This window comes from Solea solea, chromosome 13 (genome assembly GCF_958295425.1).
Source record: "Solea solea chromosome 13, fSolSol10.1, whole genome shotgun sequence".
NCBI lineage: Eukaryota > Metazoa > Chordata > Actinopteri > Pleuronectiformes > Soleidae > Solea > Solea solea.
The window spans coordinates 5,605,794-5,628,416 of record NC_081146.1 but is presented as its reverse complement, the minus strand read 5'-3'; the positions used below and the strand labels follow the sequence as shown (position 1 = coordinate 5,628,416).

Genomic DNA, 22,623 nt, shown 5'->3' with positions numbered 1-22,623 from the left:
AAGAAAGAAAGAGAGGAGTTACATGCGCCCTCCACACCAGTAGGGGGCGACAGTTCCCCACATTCAAGCCTTTCCGTGGCACGGTCTCATGTCCGTGTTTACAAGCGAAGCGTGACGTTCTCGGACTCGCACGACTACGTCTTCGAACGCGACCAAACGCCTCACATTTCATCTTAAGATGTCCATAATGATGTCCCTGAAAGCTTTTCTCAGTAACAGACTGACGGCGGCAGCGGAGGAAATATTCTGCGCTGTTGAAAAGACAATCGCCGAATACAAAGAGGAGATTTGTCGTTCTAAAGATTTGGAAATCAGTCGTCTGAGGATGCAGCTGAAGCTTCTCAAGTCAGGTTGGTTCAGTGACATCTTGACTGTGACTCATGCAGTTTCAAATTGTTTGTTTTTTATTGTGATTTGGGTCTTTGTGTTTTTCCCCTTCAGACCCCCGGAATGACAGATGTATTGGAGCCCAACTGCAGCAGTCCACCCATCACCACCAAGCTCCACCTCAGCAGCAGCACCATCAATCAATGGAGGCTCCGGAGTCCCATCACTGTGAGGAAGAGGAGGAGGAAGAGGAGAATGAGAGCAGCAGCTTGGAGCCAGAGCATCCAGAAACATCAGAGGTCAAGAAGGAGCAGCAGAAGAGCCACAGGGATTTCTGGATAAGCCACGATGAAGAGCAACTGGAGAGCCTTGAGTCAGACATCAAAGACTTCATCTCAGCTCCTTCCAGTCTGAAAGTGAGTCTGCAGGAGCCCACCTTACCTTTCCACCCCTACCACCAACTCCACCACCACAACAACAGCAGCAACAGCAGCAGCGAGGAGAGCAGAGACAAACCCTACAGCTGCTCTGTGTGCGAGAAGCGCTTCAGCAACTGTTCCCACCTCACAGCTCACATCAGGACACACACGGGCGAGAGGCCCTACAAGTGTGAGATATGCAGGAAGACGTTCATCACCACAAGCGCTCTAAACAGACACCAGACCATCCACACTGAGGGCAAACATTTTGTGTGTAACTTCTGTGGGAAATCCTTTAAATGGATGGAGTCTCTGGGCAGACACATAAGAAGTGTCCACAAGAGGGACCATATGCCCACGTGACGTGACTCTGTTCCTGTCCAATGAAACACCACTTGTCCAATGTCCAAGAGCTTGGATACTATGTTCTCGTTATGTATTTGTCATCTATGATTTCATTATGTAAAAGAATGTAATGTCTGTTTTCTATGTTAATGTTATTTATGCAGCTGAATGTGCATGGACCTTTATAAAGCCTTGAGCCAGTGACTAGTCAGTAAATACACTCACTCATGTTTTCTTACAAATTTCTTACAAATGATCTTCATTTTCATTCTTACAAAATAAAGCATCATCACTCTAAATATTTTGCTATTGTGTAATGTAATGTGCTGACAACAGTCAGAAGGAGAAGTTGCACTTTATTCCAGCAGGTGGCAGTAGCAGAATTTCATTCATAATTTTCTCATCAATCCACCACAGTTGGCAGCGTTCATATTTGAGTGTGTATTGTACTGCGTGTGTACTTCATTTCTGAGTGCTGCACAATTAAAATATCAACGTGATCATCACATAAAGTGTATTTCCATGATCTGAATAATAATAGGAGCAGTGTGTCGACCAGGCAAATGAAGGGCCAGCGTTTATGAAGAACATATGCAGGATGCAAACACATGCTGCTCGAAAGTAACGTTTTATTTTGGATTAAATATCTACATGGTAAAATTAATCATTTGCTTTGATGTTCACTCAAATTGTTCTCATTATGGTTTGTCTACAGTACAGTGTCCTGTCATCAATATTCAGCTTTGATGTCTTTAAAAAATTTGGGATCACCATAATCTAATCTTTCAAATGAATCCCTGTGGGTATGAACTATAATTAGCTGCAGATTTCTTTTGTTACTGATCCACTGGTGGGTCAATGGTATTTAATTATTTAAACCATAGTGGGAAAAATTAATAAATTAGCTGGAAGTAGCAAATGGGATCCAGCAAATGTTTTGATTTGATTCCAATCAAAAAGGTTTTAAATCACATTTTTATTATTAGTTTTGGACAAATGTTTACTTTTTTCTTTGTTCTTTTGAACGTTATGGTTAGGATGCGGTTAGGGATCAGATTATGGTTAGGGTAAGGCCAGTAGTAGTTTGGTCATGGAAAACAGACTGTGTGTGTGTGTGTGTGTGTAGAATAATAGTTATCTTCAGTGACTATGTTTTGACATCATACTAAATATTTTGATTGAAAAAAATACAGTTGCAGTGGTTCATCCAATATTACATACAATTTAATGTTTCAATTAATTGCAAAAGTTCTAGATTATTTTACAACTCTGTTTTAAACTATATATTCTGCCTTCTCTCCCTGGCCTGGAAAATAAAATCTGCTCCAGTAAAGCTCAAGTTTTTCACAAGCATCAGAAAATAAAAAATAAGAAAAATAAAATAGGACAATACAACCCAAAGAGCACCTGATTCTCAAACATAATAATGTGTGTGTGTGTTCCTCTGGAGTGACATTTAACCTGCCTTTCTCTGGGCCAATGGTACATTTCCTCAACATATTTGTTCACACTTGAGTTTCTGATAACAAATGAGTTAAGTGTGTTGAAGTAACTCTTTTATTTGCTACTCATGATACTGTTGAACGTCTTGTTGAGCTGGATCATTTCGTCAGGCTGCACTCACTCAAAGGTGAGTGATTCTCTGAGAGCACTTGTGTACATGCAGGTGTTCTCTGCAGAAGATCTTAAATCATCACAATTAAAATGATGACACATAGAATAAAGCTGAATTATGTGATGAAGCTCAGCTCCAAATTGTGCATATAAAGCACAGCAGTGGCTTTTTGACCACATCTGTCTTCACTGGAACAATACTACAATGATTGTAATGTAATTGTGCAAACCTTCACTGTTGTTTACTGGAGTGTCTCAGACAGTTTCCAAATCTGCAAATTAGCTACAGTTATGTGCTTTCCATTAACCCAGTGGCCAAAGGCCTTTCTTTCTCTGTTGCTACTAAATAGGCACACAAGGTTTCAGGTTTCAATAATAACCAGGATTTGTTGAAATGTCACAGTTTCTGATCAAGATTCTGATCTGTTATTATTTATAGCTTGGTCTGTGTTGTTTATTTTTTTCCTCATGTGGGACTGTATGAGATATTTTATTGTTGTTTCTATTCTCCGTTTTCAACCCAACATTGATCGATTTGGTCCAGCACAAGCTTTACCTTAATGAATATCTTCACAGCTGATGGTGGGTTTTTTCTTAATATCCTCTGTTTTTTCACTCACCATCATCAAATAATTATATTTCTAAGAGCCAGTCAATTTTGTGGTTCTGTTTGTGACCCACAAACATAAAAACTGCAAACTTTAAACAGTAATGAAGTCAGTGTGTGTTTGAACAAAGGGTGGGGACCCAAGTTCCAATCATATGTGTCACAGGAGATGCATCCAGGATGCACTGTAACATCAGATCTGTTACTGGACTCAATGTACAGGACACAGAGAAGCTGGCAGGGACACAGCACGAGCAGTGGCGAGATTCTAGGTGAGCAGTTTGATAGGTGAGTTTCCAGCAGAGAGGAATGTGGACCAGTAAAGAGCAGCAGTGGTCCACTGAAAAATGAGAAACAGTATCATTACAAGTTATACAAAAACAAACAGAAAACACACAGGAGCTAACTACAGAGGTGTAGTAGCAGAAAGATTCAAACAAGATGCGCGATGGGACCAAAGTAACTGTCTTCTGCGTAGGCGTGGAGTCTTTATGAGTAGATGAGCTGCAGGTGAGTGGAAGAGGAGGGGCTTCTGAATGTAGGTCAGCCACGCCCACAGAGTAGACACACACAAACGTAAACAGAAGAGAGCGAGCGAGAGAAAAGCGTTCAAAAAACGACGTTCGCTTCTTCGTTCGTGGACAAAGCAGGCGACACTAAATATACATTTATTATGTATTCTAGAAAGAACGGCTGAAGCACCGGAACAGCTCAGAGCGTACATGCAGGGTTAGCGACATCCGGTTTTCAAAACAAAATGTTAATAAACCTTACGTGCGGTCCATATGAGGAAAGATTAAATATGTTATATCCACAGGACTTCAACAGCGGGAAGACAACTAAAATATGAGGGAAATCAGGTTTTTTTTTTGTTTGTTTTTTATATGGGACCAGTGAAGAACATTAACCAAAGAATTTCTGATGGCAAAACTAAAGATTTCATATTAAAAGCCCCACAGTTGTCTGTAAATAGAGGTAATATAAAAACAAATTGCTCCATAATGTCTGGCAATGACTTACATATCTGAGTTCAGGACATCAATGCCTACCCACATTCTGAAAGTGAATTTGTTTTACTGTATCATTTTAGAGACATTTCGCATTTAATGTCCCACATGTGTATGACAAAATGTTGTAAAAATTAATTGTTCCATAATTTCTGGCAAGGTTCTGCATATCTGGGTTCAGGACATCTCTGACTACATACATTCTGAAAATCAGTCTGTTTAACTGTATCGGTTTCAAATCCCAAGTCCCACATCTGAACATACATATGAGATATTTGATATTTGATATTTGATATTTGATATTTGATAATTATATGGAGGCCTCCATCTTGTATCACCATTGCTACAGCAGCCCGGACAGACAAATCAACCAGAGAGTGTGTTTTGAGTTTTAAAAAGGAAGCTTATTATGCAAACAAATAAAAAAAAACTACATCTTTTCTGGTGTGTAAAGGTCACCATAGTTTCCCGACATTGTTGGGTAAGGGAGGGAGTGTTGAGAGGAGGACTCCTGTATTAGTTACAATCTGCAGTCTCACCACGTGATGTCATACTGTCTGCAGAGGTCTGTTAGGCTCCATGTTTTCGTAATCTGCACCCTTTTCTGCTGGTCCTGCACAGAATTTGCTCTCCTCCAGTTTGAATCTGCCCAGATTTCATGTGAAAACTGTGCATGCTCCTTGTCGCTGTCCAATCCAGTTGGTGGCACCTCTTGATTCGGTCAAAAGAGAAAGCAAAGAAGACGGTAACCATGGAAACTTGCCTGATGTTATGTGAGGTCTGCAGGTACCCACACATGTGCAACTAAGCACTCATAGAATATAGACACACAAAAGAGGACACACTCCTAGTGCCACTATTGGAACAGAGTGTTTTCATTTTGTTTATGACATAATAGACTATTTAATTTTGAGATACCAGGTAATGTAATGGAATGTGATATAATTGGGGGTCACAGTAAATTGCTGAATCTCACTCAGTTTGCTGGCAAGCTTTATTGACCCTGGTGTGTCGCTGAAGGCAAAAAGCCACAGTGTGGCTTCTGCTTGGGTCACCCGTGTGTTGTCTACAACCACTTAAAGATGCTCAGCAGTGTCTCAAGATGATCCTCCGGGACCTTCTGAGCCAAGAGGTCAGAGGAGATTGATTGTCTGGGTGAGACAGAGACGAATAAGGTGAAAACCTGCACTTGTGTCACTCAGCAGTTTGTCCTTTGCTGCTGCTACTGCAGGCTTGAATGATACTCCGGCAGCTGAATGACATGTTGGAGGATGTGGTAAAGCAGAGGTTTCACTGACTAGGTTGCGTATCCTGGTTTCAACATAACAATATTCTAGGACTATTGTATTTGAAAATCATTCTGTATATAAACGCTGTAAGCTTGCATGATGTGTAGCAGCTCATGTGGCAGCAAGACAAAAAAATGGACGAGAAGCAGAGCAGCAGACACAGAGACAATGGCCAGGTGCAAAAAGTTAGTGCTGGTACTAGTTACTGTATAGCTCCATCGGGAAGAGAAAGCTGGCCAATGAACAGATGCATCAATGTAGTGACACAGAAAAATGTATTAAAACTGTCAGAGGCAAAACAGAGCATTCATAAAACTACATAAAATGTAGGAAGGAGCATATTTTGCAATAGGGAGGGGCTCCCTTTTACACTTGTAGTTAGTCCTAAATGCTGCTAACTGTGAACACATTTCCCCCATTCTGGCTTCACTCCATTGGCACTGCATACATTACAGAATTCATTTAAAAAAAAAAAAAAAATTATTTGCTTTTGAGTCCCTTGTTTTACTACATTTTATGGATTTAAATATTACTGTGCATCAATTAAAAGTGCTTAATAAATAAAATTGGATTGGATTTAAAGTGTTAATGTGAAGGAATTCCTCAATGACTCCTTCCATTTTACTTTATTTAACCCTTTATAATGTAGATACACACTGGCCCTCAGTAATGATGGTGTGATTTTAATAAACATATTGGAAAAGAATGGTGTTTATCCCGTGACCCTGTGTGTTTACTCAAATTGGTTTCACATGTGAGACCAAAAATGCAGGCTCACTTTTCTTTGTTGCATTTTAAGTCATGTTGCTGTCAGACTTGGGGCCTTTTTCTCAAAGACCAGGCAGATCAATTCATAAACCGCAGAGATGTCGTTAAAAATGACTCTAAAAATACTTTTAAAGCCGTAGTGATTCACTTTTAAATATAAACAAATGTCCGCTTCATTCAATCAAATGAGTTGAACCATCATCAAATGAGCACCACAAGACTCTTTCTGTGTGACTCTCTCTCTCTCTCTCTCTCTCTCTCTCTCACTCTCACTCTCAGTACAGCAGTGTATTTGTTTCCGTGCTGCTCACACAGTGACACATTTTGAGGCTGTAGACTGAGCAGACCAGGTGGAAGAAGCACACAGCGCTCGTAAAGCCTGACAGCTGACAGGAAGTTTTTTTTTGAAAACAAAAGGTTTCAGAAAATGTTCTATTGCTAAAAATAAACCTGCACATTCAGGTGGATTTCATAATCATAAGATACGATAAGATAAAATGAGATAGTCCTTTATTTGTCCCACAGTGGGGAAATTTACATAGTTACAGCAGCAAAGACAGTAAAGATAAAGATAATAAATAATAAACATGCATTACCAAAGAAAGTACAATATATAAAGATATTAACATTAAGACTGTATATAAAAAAGTTAAAGTAGAATGTAGAATGTACATTATAGACATTATAGACATAATCACAATGAAGATTCTGGCTCAATCCAAATCAAGTGCTTCCTAAACAGCCATAACTTAGGATGAGACACAAACTAGGCGCCTTTCAAGGTTGCCTGCAAAGATACCAAGGCACCAGGTATCTGGACCGGATACACTATCTCAAGGCTTACGAACTATATGTATCTGACCTGGCATGATGCTCGCCAGAATCTGCGATGATAGCATTGTCTCAGTTCTCCTCGGATCTGAGCTGTCTTCCATAAAATCTTTCAACTTAACTCATCACTGACTCCAGAGGTTCCTCATAGGTTGTCTGATAATCAAAAATCTCCATAACAACTGCCTGTATTTGCACGTAAGATGGATATACAACAAATATAGCAGGAGGCTGTGAGGACAATGAACTCAGTGAACTCTTTGCCTTAAGCTGTTCTCTGCACTTTCTGCATGTTCCACACGTTCACTGATGGAAATTTGTTGATGCACTTTATCTTTTTTAAACATGATGCTATTAACTAGCTTTTATTTATTATTATGCTATTATAATGGGGTTATGTATTTATTGTTTATTTATTTCTGCTGGTCCTGAATGACAATAAAGTGAACCTTGAACATTGAGCTGACTGCACGTGTGTGTGTGTGTGTGAGAGAGAGAGAGACGGAGGGAGAGGGTGGGGGAGAGAGAAGCTGCAGTGTTTTGGCGACAGAAGTTACATACTGATGCTTTAACTGTTACCTGACATGGTTCTTCAATCTGATGCACTAAACCAATCATATATATAACACCAGGGTGCAGGTTAAATATGACGACATTATGACTCACATTTGTCCTATTTGACGACAAAGGTGACTTCACGCTCAGGACTGTATCGACATTAACACCAGGCCTATATGAAATGCCGCATACATAATAAAGTATTTCATCTTTCATCTCCACCTTTCAGAATGTCCTGATCCACCCTGAGAAAGGACTGATGAAGTGCTAAGAATATCACCAGATGTGATGTCACCAGCGGGGAAAATCAGATGTGTCCTGCTGGATGATACTTAACATTATGTTGACATACTTACTCAAGGTGACTTTTAATGACACTCAACCTACATAGCAGCTCACAAGCATGGACTATATGGTCTGTATTTCACATCCTGTCTGCGATGCCTCCTACAGACACAGCTATCAATCAACTTTGCATCAGTATGAGTTTTTATTGCATTAAAGAAAACAGGTGCATGTTTTAGACAGAAAAGGAGAATCTTGTGAGAAAACATTAAAGCCCAAAGTGCATCGTTGTAGAAGACAAAAATCTGGTTGAAAGAGAATGTGTTTAACCAGATCTGCATGTCTCCAAATCTGCGATTCAGCAGTTGCTCTGGCTTTCAACACGAGGGTCGTTTTCACTGATCCGTATCCGGCTCAAGGAGATTCCTGCAGCTGGACACGGAGAGAACACACATCACCCGGAAAACTTCAGCAGTGTCTGTAAATCACGCTGTCACTGCTCCTCCTTTTCTGCTCTGTCTCCTTTTCATTTCTCTCTTTTTATATATATTTTTTTCATTTTTACAGTGCAGTAAGGAATGTTCACTTTACAGGGTGGCTGCTGTGCACTGGAGCAACTCATCTCCCATATCTCACACTCATCCCATGTGTCTCCCATTAGCTACACTCACCATGAGAGGGAGGGAGAGACCAATGGAGAGGAAGAAGGGGAGTCAGAAGGATAGACAGGGGGGTGGTGGGGAATTTGATATGCTTTGTTCATGAGTGACTTATATAAAACAAAGACAGGGGAAGTAGTTTGAATGTATATGTGTGTGTGTGTGTGTGTGTGTAAGTGGGGTGAGGGGTTAGTTAGTTAGTGCACGCACGAATATGCACGAGACTAGAAAAAAAGATTATAATTTATTTCCAGATTTTTTTTCCCCTTCATTTGCATCTTGTTTCACAAGGTAAATTCAAAATAAGAAAAAAATTAAAAATAAAAACTGCCTGCCATACCATGAAAATGTAAAAAAATAATACAAATAATATGTACTGTATATATATAATTATATCATTATCAACAAACAGACAACATTAATCATAATAATAACAATACTCATCATAAACGAAACATAACACTAAAATTGCTGGTCTCATGCATATAGAACACACCTCGAATACAAAAGAGGCGGTAATTACTAAAAATAGAACATAAAAGTTCCACCAGTTCAGAATAAGCGCCTATAGCTACATGCAATAACATAAAAGAGACTCATGTACACATTCTTTCTGGCAAAAGTATTTTACACAGACTGTACTTCACTATAGCTGCCCCCCATCTAATATACTGTACGGAGCACAATACAAAACAGAACTGGAGTTCGAGAACATTATGCAGGGAAGCACTGGAGGCTGGATCTTCATGAAGGTGCACATTTCTAACACTCTGCTCGTCCTTCTTCTTTTGTTAATCCTTCACAAATCTTCTTCTTCTTTTTCTAGAGTGTTGAGTTCCCTGTCCTTTGGTCCAGCCTTTATTCCTTTATTGAGTCCAGTGCTTTTGCTTTGCTTTATTCATTTCATTTTGCGCACACACACACCCACACGCGCGTGCGCACGCCCACACACGCGCGTTCCCTCAGTTTGTCTCCATGCTGCTCCTTGTTGTGCCCCTCCCTCACAGGGTCTTGTCACTCTCTTTCTTCAGGTGACTGAAAGGTGAAAGGTCAAAGAAGAAACAGTGTTACAGGGCAATGTGAGGTCACAGCTAAGGTCAGAGCTAATGCTAATTCAATTATAGGATTTTTGTAGGCTTTTTTTTGTCATGATTATTGTGACAAATCATGAAATAATTGTAAGAATATGCTTTCACTTGTTTTCATGTACAAACGTTAACAGTCTTTGGTTCGTATTCATAGGCTTTGAGAAAATGTGCACAAATACGGACATTCATCCATAGCTTTGCACATTTTCTGAAAGCTTATGAACACAGTAATGTTACCAAATAAACATGTTATTAAGAAACACTTGAAGTCCAAATTCTTAAATGAGATTATTAAAAAGTGTGATATCCTTAAATAACAGTAAAGATGCAGGCTCCCCCTTGTGGCACTTTAAAATAAATCCCTAGGACTGTATGTTGGTAAGCTTGACAGTACTATCAGGTCACTCATGTGAAATATCAACAACATTGTGATTATACCGATAACTGAAATTCACAATGATCAACTTATGGCAACGTATTGTTAATATCCTATACTGTCCCATTCCCTAGTATGTATACTATACTATATATAGTATTTGGAAGAAATCTCCTTAGCAACAAGACTAACTAACTGCAGCTGCAATATTTGTCTTAAACTCAACAGTCTGTTGAAGGTCAGCATTACTAACCTCCATTCATGACCTATTAAGGCGAGTTAGAAATACATTTATCAGAAGAATCTTGAGCCTTCATATAAAAAAATTACCATCTGTGAATGTTTTCACCAGTGTCAATTGTCAAGGTTTTTGTAAACCAAAGACGTCACATGTCAAGTAAAATAATAATTCTTTAATTAAAAGAAAATTCTCAGTTTTCTTTACACTCATGAAAACAATTCAGCAAATTGTATCACTGATGAAGCTTACTCTTACTGTGCTGAGAAAACAAGTAGTCAGTTGAAATGAATACTGGATTAATTAGTCAATGAATAAATAAATAAAACTGCAAATATTTAGCATTATAAATTCTCCAATGTTTTTCCATCTGTATGGATTTTGGACTGACAAACATCTAAACAAGTACAAAATGTCCCTTTTTTACGGTATTTTACAGACAAAGAAATGGTCAGTTAATGGAAGAAAATGTCATTAGATGAATAAATAATGAATCTTTACTGCTTTAACAGTTACTACAGACACACTCAGCCCTCTCACCTGTAATACTCGTCCTGGGTGAGGGAGTGGTGGTGGTGGTGATGGATCCACTGTTGTTCCAGGGCCAGTCTCTGGATCTGCAGCTCTGCACTCTGGGCCTGCTGCATGGCCTGGAGCTGGTGGGCTGCTGACATGGGACCAGTGAGGGAGGACGGCTGGGGCAAGTCACGGAAAGGAGCACCTGTCCCCCCAGAAAAAGGGAGCATGCGGGGATATCCAGGGACAAAGAGCATCATGGTCAGTCATCATTATCATATTTAAAAACAAGTATCTTCATAAACTTTCTGCAGTTTTTACTTTTTAGAGATAAAAAATGAACGAGTACATGGACGAGGAGCCTTCTCCTCACCGAACAGCTGTTGGCGAAGCACCTCGCTGTCAGTGAGGGGGTGAGCCAGGATGGGGGTGCCGAGTGTGGCTCCTGGGTATGGGAGGCGTGTCAAAGGAGACCCCGACGTCAACGGGTCCATCAGGGGGTGAACCCCGCCCGCCGCTGGATGCCAATGATGTAATAGGAAATACAGGAGATATTTAATATGAGTCAAAGCACCAGCATGTATATTTAAAATAAAGACGATACATTTGGCATATAAACAATATTGCTTATTATTTAGCATAACTCAACATAACTACTTTCATGTGAATTGTCAGTCCCATTAACCCAAGGATGCTACAAATGTGTTTTCATACAGAAAAAAAAAGGTACTACAATGGGATTGTTTCTAGGCCTCATTCAATCTTTAGATTTTTTTTGCCTATTAAGATTTTATAATTTTTATTATCTTATTATGTTAGGTTTTATGTGTGGCTACGCAAATCCAGTTTGATCACTTAAAATTAACAGTGTGGACATTCTGCATGAAATGATGTGACTTAGTCTGCAGTGTACATACAGTATCACTAGTCTTCTCCTTTATGTCTTAAGTAAACAAATGTCTTCCAAGTGTCAACTCAAGTGTAAAATGTTTCCAGAGTAACAACATCTGTGTGATCTCAAGGTACCTGACAGTGACAATGACAGCATTGTTAGTAGCAGTGGGTACCTGTGTCTTGCTGGTGTAGGTGAAGATGTGAGTGGATGTGTGAATGCTGGTGATGATGAGGTGTCACATTTAGCATCTGAAGACGTCCCAGATTTTCTCCTCCACTTCCTCCACCAGAGCCTCCTCCACTTCCCCCTCCTCCTCCTGTTCCTCCTCCACCACTTCCTGCCCTTTCTCTCTCCCTCTCCCTGTCTCTGTCTCTTTCTCTTTCTCTTTCTCTTTCTCTGTCTCTGTCTCTGTCTCTTTCTCTGTCTCTGTCTCTGTCTCTTTCTCGCTCTCGCTCTCTGTCTCTATCAAAGGGTGGCAAAGTGGCTCTGTCTCGCTCCCTTTCCCGCTCCCGCTCTCTTTCCCCGCTCCTGTCTCGCTCATAAGAGGCAGGTGAGCGGGTGGGAGTGGGGTAGGCTTCGGGGGGATCGGCTGGAGCAGACGCTGGTGGCAGATGAGAGGAGAGGGAGCTGGGAAAAGAAGAATGAGGTACTGGATGATGAAGTGAGGCGGCATTGGAGGTTGGTGGAGTGGGTGGAGGAGGAGCTGTAGGAGGAGCGGTAGGAGCTGCTGGGGCTGTGGGGGCAGTGGGCGGTGCAGATGATGAGTGAGAGGGGAGTGATGGTGGGAGGAGAGATGAAGGGGGTGGATTGGACAGAGACTGAGGGGCAGGAGGGTTGGGGGGTCGCGTTACTGGGGCCAGGGATGGGTTCTGCAGGTGTGGAGGGCCAGGGGGAGTTGGGGGAGGTGGAGTACCATAGAGTGACACCTCATTAGAGCCTCCTGAACCTCCTCCAAGGAGCAGAGAGTGTGCATGTGCATGTGCATGCACATGGGCATGGGCATTGGCATTAGCATGGGCATGGGCATTGGCATTAGCATGGGCATGAGCATGGGCATGGGCATGGGCATGAGCATGAGCATGAGCATGAGCATGAGCATGGGCATGGGCATGGGCATGTGAATGTGAGTGAGCAAGAGCAAGAGCTGCAGAATCAGCCATGGTAACTGGTGGGTAAACCCGCTCATCACTCTTAAATTCAAATCCTGGCTTCATTCGATCTCGATGCGCAGCTACTGCATGAGGGAAACCAACTCCTCCTAATCCTGCACCCCCAATCCCTCCAGGAATTGGCCCTCCTGCCATGCCTGGGTGGCCACCAATGCCTGGACCACCTTCAAGACTGCCACCATACAAAAAGCCCAAGATGGCTGCAGCTGTTGCTGCATCAGTGGGTAGGTGGTGTGGGTGGCCTAAGGCATGATTTTGGAACTGAGGAAGGAAGAATGATGGGTGGACATGGGGATGACCATGATGAATTTGTTGGTGGTGAGCCTGGGCTCGACTTGCTGCTCCGAGAGGAGACATAGCATGAGGGCGGGCGTACTCGCTCAGGGTTCTCAGTGCTGGAGTGTCTGGGCCCAGGTATGGACCTCCTAAGCCTATTCCAAGGGCTCCCTGTGGAACAGCTTGAGCCCCACCCATGGAAGGCAGGAGGATAGAGTGGGGGATTGAGTGAGAAAGGCTGGGGTGAAGATGGTGCGCTGGAGAAAGGTGAGCATGTGGATGTGGATGTGAATGATGATGCTGGTGATGAGGAGGGTGGGAGACAGGGTTGCCTGAGGAGGAAGAGGAAGGGTCTAGGATGATAGAGGACGAGGAGGGAAAGAAGAGCGAGGAACCCTGGCGAACTCTTTCAGCGGCGTTGACATCCTTCTGTTGCTGCAGAGATAATGGGAGTGGACAGTAAATTACATCTGCCCAGATCTGTTTTACTCCCCTCGCATTAAAGAGATCAATTATTTTACATCAAATTCATGAAATATGACATGCAGCATAATTATAACACTCAAATGTGCACACCTGTAGATGTCTGTCCAGTTCCCTCTCACGCTCACGTTCCCTTTCTCTTTCCCTCTCTTTTTCTCTGAGGTCTCTAGCCCGTTGTTCGACCTCCCTCCGGGCCCTTTCGATCATCTCGTTCCTCTTCTTCCACAGCTTGGAGCCATCCAACGGGACAAAGAGGACATCACTGCGAGCACAGGAGTTCCCACTTCCACGGTCAAGGACCTTGTGAAACCTACAAACATCATGTAGAACATCATTATTACGACCATCATGGGTTGTATCACCATCATAATAATGATCATTACAGTTAGTATTTCAATTATGGTGATTATAATGTCTGTTTGACTTTACCGTGCTGACTGACTGGCGTGGATAGGAATGTCGACAGGTTTGGGTTCAGGAGATGGACTTCTTAACATTGGTGGCGGGCTTTCACTCTCTTCCCTCTCTTCAATTGGTTCTTCCTTGATGACAGGTGTGGAAGGCAGGACTGAATCTGACTGTCCATCTCCACCGGGGAGTGAAGAACTGGAGGCAGAGGTCGAGACACTGTTGTTGTTGGCAGAGTTACTAAGAGGTGGAGGTCCTTTTAATGCATTTTGAGGGGAGAGTGTCTGTGACTGGGTACTGCCGCTACTCGCTGCACCAATGTTGCTATTGCTGTTGGCCATGTTATTGCCACTGTTGCCATTAGAGTGGTATGTTCCACTGAATGGAGGGTGGCTGTTCAAAGTGCCATGGAAAGGGGAGGGGCGACATCCAGGTGAACAGCTGGATGACACAACTGGCATGTTGGACGCAGAGGAGGAGCCAGGAGGAAAAGATGAGAAGCCTCCCATCTGATTGGTGGATGGGCTGGGTAAGGGAGAATGAGGTGTTGGAGGAGTCTGGTTGGAGGACTGGTAGTGTTGGGGACGTACACTGGGTGCCATAGCTGATGGGGGAGGCTGGGCATGAGAGGTTTGAGGTGGGACTAGAGTCGGCTGAGGTGGCGGTGGTGGGGGATAAGGGGCATTTGGAGGGTGTACATGATGGCTGGAAGAGGAGGAAGGAGAAAGTGCAGGAGGTTGGTTTGGGCCTCCACGATTTTGGTACAAAGCAGACTCTCGGAGGTTTGAGTCCCTTTCTCTGTCTCTAGATCCAGACTGGTAGTGGGGGTGAGGTGTATGTGGGTGTTGGGTTCCACCAGGCCCTGAATACTCTCGCCCTAGGTTTGGAGTCACCCCAGGGGAGCTAAGGTACTCTCGATTTGTGCCAGCAGAAGCAGGTGCTCCGGCGGAAAATTCTTTTCCTCCAGTGGGAGTGTACTCTCTGTGAAAGTGCTCAGGTCCAGAAGAAGGGGTTTGAGCCTGATCAATTGGAGAGGGGAAATCTCGGTTGGATGAGTTTTGGGGATGTGGGTGAGGATGTAGAGGCAAAGAGGAATGAGAGGGGTGGCTGGGGTTGTTTTGGGGTGAGGCAGGTGGGTCTCGATTTAGCATGGGCGCGACAGGTAGCCCACTAGTTGAACTTGGAGGATTTCCTTGAGAGATGGAGCTGTTGTTTGGGTTACTACTGCCTACAACTTCTCTTGTCTGACTCCCAAACTCAGCCCATCTACCCCCATCTTTGTCTCTGGGATGCCCCCCTCCAGCTCCATTGGGGCCAAAGTCTCTATTCTGATTTTGGTTTGGAAGAGGAAACTCTCTTCCTCCTTCCCGTTCTCTCTCCCTGTCTCTGAAAGCTGGACCAAAGTCTCTTCTTTCAGGACCTAAGTTAGGTCCTTCTCTCCCAGTACTTTGGAACTCCCGGTTCTGACCCACTGACACACCCCCAAACTCTCTTCCTTGGATGTTGTTGGGCCCACCCACTCCACCACAAGCAGTATTACTGTTACCCCCACTGCTGTTGTTGCTGTTGTTGCCAATTGGAGCAGAGAACTCCCTGTTCATCTCCCTCCCCCCACACTCCCCCCTCACTCCCCTCTCCCTCTCTCCTGCAGTCCCCCTCTCTCTGTCCCCTCCCCCTCCAGTGTACCTGGGAAGGTACTCCCTGTGAGGGTGAGGATGAGGATGGGGGAGGTAAGAGGGATGGGAGGAGGAGTGGCGAGAGGATGGAGGATTGTAAACAGAGGGAAGTTGCTGCTGCTGCACTGGGGGCTGGTGGTGTGGTTGGTGTGGGTGGTGGTTGCCAGGGTAACGGGTGTAGCCCCAGTTCCCCTGGCAACCAGTTGCTGTGCCACCCTGCCAGCCGGTGGAACTATAGTGGTGAGGGTTGGTGGAGGTCTGGGTCTGATGCTGGGACTGTGGCTGAGGGCCCGTCTGTGGTAGTAGTGAAGGAGGAGTGGACTGAGCCTTGTCCAAGAGTTTGTCTGCTTTTTCTATCTTAACCTCAGCAGACAGGTTTTGTCCCCCAAGCTCCAAGGGCTTCAGAGCAGGTGGAGGTGGCAGAGGAGGGGGCAAGGAGTGTGGAATGTTGGGGCTATTATGGGAGAAATCTCCTCCCGAGATACTTGTCTTGGTCACACACTGTGTGCTGGCTTTGGAATTCAGTCGGTTGCCACTAAGACCACCATCGACGCCCACTGCTCCACCATATTCAACTTTACACATCAATTTGGAGTCCAGGGAGAAATAGGACTTTCTCCCACTATTGCTGTCATTTGATGAATCCCCTGCTCCACGAAGGGAGGGAGTGAGACCAGAGGAAGAACATGGAGTAGAGGGGGACTTAAGAGAGGGACAGTCTTCAATTCTTGCATCCAGATCTCTCTTTTCTCCATCGCCACAGGAATCCTCCCCTCTCCCCTCTCGTAGTGCTCTCCTCTCCTCTGCGCCCATCTTCCCTGCACCTCCTTCCTTGCCTTTCTCGCGTTCTCTCTCTCCTTGCTTTGGTGAGTCTGGGCCGTCGGAATCAGAGTCAAGGCTACCGAGAGGGGAAGCAGAGAGACTTGGGGACGAGGAACGATTGTCTTGGTCTATATCCCTCCCACTGCTCAGACTGCTGCTGCTGTTGGCCAGGCTCCCTACTACTGAACTCCTGCTGCCCTGGGATTGGCCATCTTCATTGTCACTCTCACGGGACTGGCTGGCAACGGAGGTTGGAGGCGGGACAGTAGAAGGAGCCGAGTTGTCAGTCGAGTGTGTTGACGCTGGAGGGTTTGGAGTAGAGACTGAATCCTAACAAGAAAGATGGTAAAATTTGACATTTTTGCAGAGGATAGTTTTGTGTGTGTGTGTGTGTGTGTGTGTGTGCAGAAGCAAAAATACATATCTTCTGAGGGATATAGCTTTACAGCTGGACTTTACGTAACAGGTTGATGAAATGTAAGACAAACCTGAACTTTCTGCCTCTTTGGAGGAGACACAAGTTCCTCCCCCTCACTCTCTGATGAATCATGCCCTTGTGATCTGCGACTGAAGCGATTTCCAGCCAATTCCTCAACAGCACCTCTTTGCTAAAACAACACAAGACTTAAGATTCAGTGGTGATGCTTTTGAATAGCTAATAGGTCTATGTCTGTTTTTAGAACAAAGCCACACTTTCACACTCACATGCATGCATGCATGCACACACACACACACACACACACACACACAAACACACACATGTAAAGCACCAGTGTCAAACATGAAACATCAAAGATTTGAAAGCAGTAAGATATAAACCACTCTACCGAACAATACTGACACTGCAAAGGTGTGTAGCAATCATGATGACTCATACTCTGACAGCACGCACAAAATTCAATACACAGAGACAGTTCTTTATTGGTAATGACCCTCATACTCGCATGCACACACATAAACTTATGTTGAAAACGACAGGAGAGAATAAGAGACAAAAGAGTTAGGCTCTAACCGTCTGACGATCATTGCGTTCAGGGCGAGTGGGGCTGGGGTGCGGGCGTCTACCCCTTCTCTCCTCACTTGCCCCCCGCCGTCGCCCACTGCGCATGGGCATCTGCAAAGCCCAGAATCCAGTGAAAGAGGAAAATATGTAAGCGAGAGGTGTTGATTAAAGAAGGCATAGATATATGACAAAAGAAGGTTTGCATAAATCAAAGGCAACAATAAAATAAGAATGAAAAAGACAAGAGAGGAGGGTGAAAATAAGAACAAGGCAAGAGAAGGAAAGACAAAGAGTCAAAAGTAGTTTTAAAACCACAGTACTACATCGCTCGAGGTCGAGATACCACGATACGATATTATCACAATATTTCAATATACCATTATATTTGCGAAATCATATATTGCGATATGCTCACACAGTAGCGCGAGTGAGAGTGAGCACTTGGCACCATCTAGTGGACTGAAATGTCAATTGATTTTTTATGCTAATGCACAAAAGTTTAATGATTTAATGTTTAAAATTAAAAGTTGTTTTTTTTAAATGTTTAACAACACCTAGTAGTACATAATCATGGATTATAACTTTTTTAAAACCACAATACTACATAAACATGGAATATGCTTTTTTTTCTCCTTTTTTTTTTTAAACACAGTACTACATCTCACGGCCAAGTAAATAAGTTACTCCTTAGTCACCCTTGTTGTTATCACACATTGAACTAATTATGATGTAGTCATACTCCCTCATGTACTACACACACAAACAAATTAGGCAGGTACTAAATCCCTGACATCACTGGCCTAAAAAAAAAGAGAGAAAGAAAAAAAGTAGACCTTGTGCATACCGATTCTTTGTGTGTCCTTGTTTTCATATTTTCTTCTTTATAACATCCATTTTACAACACAAGCCATTGCAGGGATTGAACTGGTTCTGGACTGGATTGTTTGTTAACACCACGAGAGCTACCAAAACCTGTAAAAGAAACATAAGCAAATATTTTATTGGTGGTTTATCTGCATGGAAATCATTTTGACAGACCTGCAATGATTCCCAGAAACCATTAGCTGATGTAATGTGTGCAGTAATGCTATGATGTTTTTTTTTATCTGTTGGGACTGGCCAAAAGCAATATTCAGAATCAGTATCTGTTCAATACCGGTCAAAATCACTGATTTAATGGTTAGATAATAACATAAAATATGATGCAATCAATAAAACATTAATGTCATGTACATGGATCATTAAGCACAGGCTGTGAAGAGAGACCAGCATTGCCACCAATGTCATGTGACAAGAATATGAGTGAGGGATGCAGTGATCCTGTGACCTATGTGGACTCACACATATTATGATAGGTGTCAGGTATCACCTGAAACACCTCTCATTCTTTGTTTGTGAGGCGTCAGCCAATGAAATCACATATATCTTCTAGCACTGGCGCTATTCAATCAAATCTAATTTAGCTCAAACGCCACACGGCTCAAACCGACCACTTCCCATCGACAAGGTTGTTCTACCGTAACCTACAGTGTATGCCGGACAAAAATCACTTTTGTTACCTTAGCAGCTCTTGCTATGTAGTTAACCCACTCACTCATCTACGGCTTTCTCCTCCACACAAGGGTTGTGGGCATAGTGCGGGGTACACCCTGCACAGGTCACCAGTCCATCACAGAGCCACATAGAGACAAACAACCATCCACTCTCACACTCACACCGACGGTCAATTTAGAGTGTCCAATTTACCTAATCCCCAAAGCTGCATATTTTTGGACTGTGGGGGGAAACCAGAGAACACGGAGAAAACCAACGCACACACGGGGGAGAACGGGGAGAACATGAAAACCAGGCAAAAAGACCCCTTGTTTTCCGACCGGGTCGTGAACCCAGGTCTTTTTGCTGCAAACCATTACCACCAACTGTGTGGCTCACCATGTAGTTCACCATTACAGATAATGCTCTGCTGACCTATCATAGCCACCTCCAGCCCACAGTCAAGTGTTACTGTGACATGTATGTTTGGGGCCAGTGTGAGTACAGGGAGTGTTATCAGCATCAGAACAATATCGACCCATTATTTCCTATTATCTGCAGACTGTGGAGTTCAGGTATGTGTGACATGATGAATCTGATGTATCCGAGTTTTCAACAACACCACCTCAGATGCAACATATAAATTCCCAGCATGCTTCACACTGAGTCGGCACAACTGCATTTCATTGCAATGAAAACAGTCTCCTCTCTTCCTTCTGTTTCCACCACAGCAGCCAAAACTCATATGGCCCAATAGTTCAAACTGAGCAGTGTGCACCATGGAGGGGTGTAGTATGACTGCGAGCTCCAACACTCACACACACAACACATGCAGCACAGAGAAGGTGTGGATTTGGTCGACTGCATTTTGGATATCAGACTGCAGGAGACAGAGAACCCCAGATAACATCTTCCAATCATGGAGCCACACCCCCTCCTCCTCCTCCTCCTCCTCCTTTCCACCTTCACCCCCAGCAGCCCAAAGCCACAGACACTTGTGGTTAACCCACATGACCTGGTTATGCTTATTTATCCAGCCAGCCATTCGGGAAACATACAACACCGACATCCTCGATCTACTTAGGTGTGCCTGAAAACATAGGTGGACCTCTCTGTGAGCAAATGTCTAAACCATTCGTCCATGGTCCACTATGATGAAAACAATGGCTTGTGTATAATAAATGAGGATAAAAATAGAGAACAGTAGAACTATGTGAAAAAAATATTTGGTTGCATTGCTAATGTACATACACACTCTGGTATGTAACCTGTAAATATGTGTGTGTGATTTGGCTCCTGTAAATACTGTAGCTGCTCCACATGGCTGGCATTAATTATTAGTGCATGCTGCAGTGACTAATTCAGAATAAAATACTGAACTGTGGACACATGTTCATGAGCATTATAATGAAAGTTGGCACCAATAGGCCTGTGTTTAGTTTTTTTTTGGCAATGCAGTGCATGAACAGCAATGCTCATTAACATAGACATGACTAAAAGTTATTACACAGGAGGAGAAAACAATCAGTGCCCAGTAGGAATCTCAGTTACAGGTGGTGGCAGCCAGCGGCCCAGTCTGTGGTCCAGTCTGTGGTCAGATAGCTCGGACACACAATCGCACCTGCATTGACATCACAGGTCCCTCTGCATGGCTGTGCCAAACACACACTGGCACGAGCACACGCACATGCATTAACAACAAATTACACTGCATGTGATGCAAATCATCAGCAGCAGCAGCAGCAGCAGCAGTTGCTCTGCTTACATCACCCCTGCAACCACTCTTTTCTTCTTTCTTCCTGCGAAATGTTATTGATGGACACGCAGTGGAGAGCAGCTCCACAGCCTCGTCCAAGTCCAACACACTGAGTCCACCTACAATGACGGGGGGGGGGGGGGGGGGGGGGGAGTCGTGTTCAGCAGCAGCAGCGGTTACACACACACACACACACACACACAGAATGGATGCCTGTGCACATCTTAAAAGAAAAGATGACATGGAATGGCGAATCATAGCATTTCGCACCGGCTCTCCTTTTCTCTCTCCCTCTCTCTCCTCCTCCTCCTCCTCGCAGGAATGTGGCTGCGCGTCGTGCACTCTCACTCTGTTCACATTCATTCACCGGGACGCTTTTTTTTTTTCTTCCCCTTGCTGCCATAACGCAGGAGTGTGATGATAATGAAGGCACAAAGAGAAGAGGTGTGGGGTGGAGGAAGAAGAAAAAACACACCAGGAGGGAGAGAAAACACAAACGTGGCCAGTAGCCTCCACATGCACAGCATCCATTTTCTCCTTACCTATATTATCCAGCGATGCGTGCTCCCACTCCCTCTCTCCCTCTTCTCCTTTCTCTCCCTCTGTTGTGTGGCTTTATGCTGCTGCACGCTGACACGCACACCTCGCAGCCCGGGCGTCTGTCAACAACACAGCCTGCTGCTGCTGCTGCTGCTGCCGCCGCTGCTGCCTCATGTTGCAGCGGGATCCGCTCATAACAATAACGCAGGGGAAGAAGGAAAAGAAATGTCTTTCCACTCGTTGCAGGGAAAAACAGGGGTGCCAACTGAAGACTGTACAAATTGATGCGTACCCTCGTCTCTTCCCCACCCCCTTTCACCCCCCCTTTTTTTTCTTTTTTAAGCCCCCTCCCCTCTCCTCTCCCACCCTGACTATACTCCCCCTCCTCCTCCTCTAAGACGACTTTAAAAAATACATAAACACCCCTCTCTGCCAGGTCCTACAGTTAATTTTCAGTAGAGGAGGGAGAGCCACAGAGAGGGATGCACGTCGGGTGAGAGAAAGGGAAAAGAGGAGAGGGCGTGATTTGCATAAGGAGAGAGAGAGGGGGGAGGAAGAGGAGGAGGAGGAAGGAGGGAGTAGTGAGGCAGTGAGAAGGAGGAAGAGAGGCGCAGGGAGAGGGCCAAACTCTGGAGAGGGAAGGAAGGAGGGAGGGAGGGTCTCTCTCTCTCTCTCTCTCTCTCTCTCTCCCTCTCCCCCTCTCTCCAGTCACCTTTACAGTAAGAAGAATGAGTCTCTCGCTGCTGCTTCACATTAAACTACATGAACCACATGTTTGGGGTTTTTTCTCTCTCGCGCGATGAAAACCTGAACACGAACAAATGTCTTTGTTTTCAAACACGAGACAGAGGTGAAATTAAAGAGGGAGGCAAACACACACACACACACACACGCAGTTGTAATTATACCAGTAGTTTTAATAACAGTGACGTCACAAATGCGTTTTAAAAATGAACAAATGGACCATAAAACCATGTTTTGCAGCTGACTGTCTATACAAAGCTTGCGGCGGTGTGTCCAGTCAAGCGGCTCTGCAGACCTCCACCTCTCTCTCTCTCTCTCTCTCCTTCACGTAGCCCCCTGTCCCGTCTCCTATTGTGTGGTAACCATGGCAACCCGGCAGTAGACTGCGCCT

The 22,623-nt window shown here is 44.0% G+C and overlaps 2 protein-coding genes across 4 annotated transcripts; one reads left to right on the top strand and one right to left on the bottom strand.

Moving 5' to 3' along the window:
- Positions 1-86: 86 nt before the first annotated feature.
- LOC131471520 (zinc finger protein 184-like) lies at positions 87-1,591 on the top strand. Its single transcript, XM_058648114.1, has 2 exons — positions 87-350; positions 442-1,591. Exons 1-2 carry the CDS (start codon positions 179-181, stop codon positions 1,107-1,109), a joined length of 840 nt encoding a protein of 279 aa, XP_058504097.1. The 5' UTR covers positions 87-178; the 3' UTR covers positions 1,110-1,591.
- Positions 1,592-8,934: 7,343 nt separating this feature from the next.
- Positions 8,935-21,787, bottom strand: atn1 (atrophin 1). Of its 3 annotated transcripts, none has more exons than XM_058647466.1 (10): positions 21,491-21,787; positions 18,504-18,631; positions 17,669-17,770; positions 17,145-17,264; positions 14,180-16,986; positions 13,844-14,060; positions 11,995-13,702; positions 11,277-11,444; positions 10,952-11,132; positions 8,935-9,744 (listed from the first exon to the last, which is right to left on the bottom strand). In XM_058647466.1, the coding sequence occupies exons 2-10, from the start codon at positions 18,528-18,530 to the stop codon at positions 9,711-9,713; spliced, it is 5,364 nt and encodes a 1,787-aa protein (XP_058503449.1). In that variant the 5' UTR covers positions 18,531-18,631; positions 21,491-21,787; the 3' UTR covers positions 8,935-9,710. The 3 variants fall into 3 exon arrangements, with proteins under 3 accessions (XP_058503449.1, XP_058503450.1, XP_058503451.1); XM_058647467.1 differs by having other exon boundaries at positions 11,301-11,444; XM_058647468.1 differs by lacking the exon at positions 8,935-9,744 and having other exon boundaries at positions 10,989-11,132; positions 11,249-11,444.
- Positions 21,788-22,623: the final 836 nt, after the last annotated feature.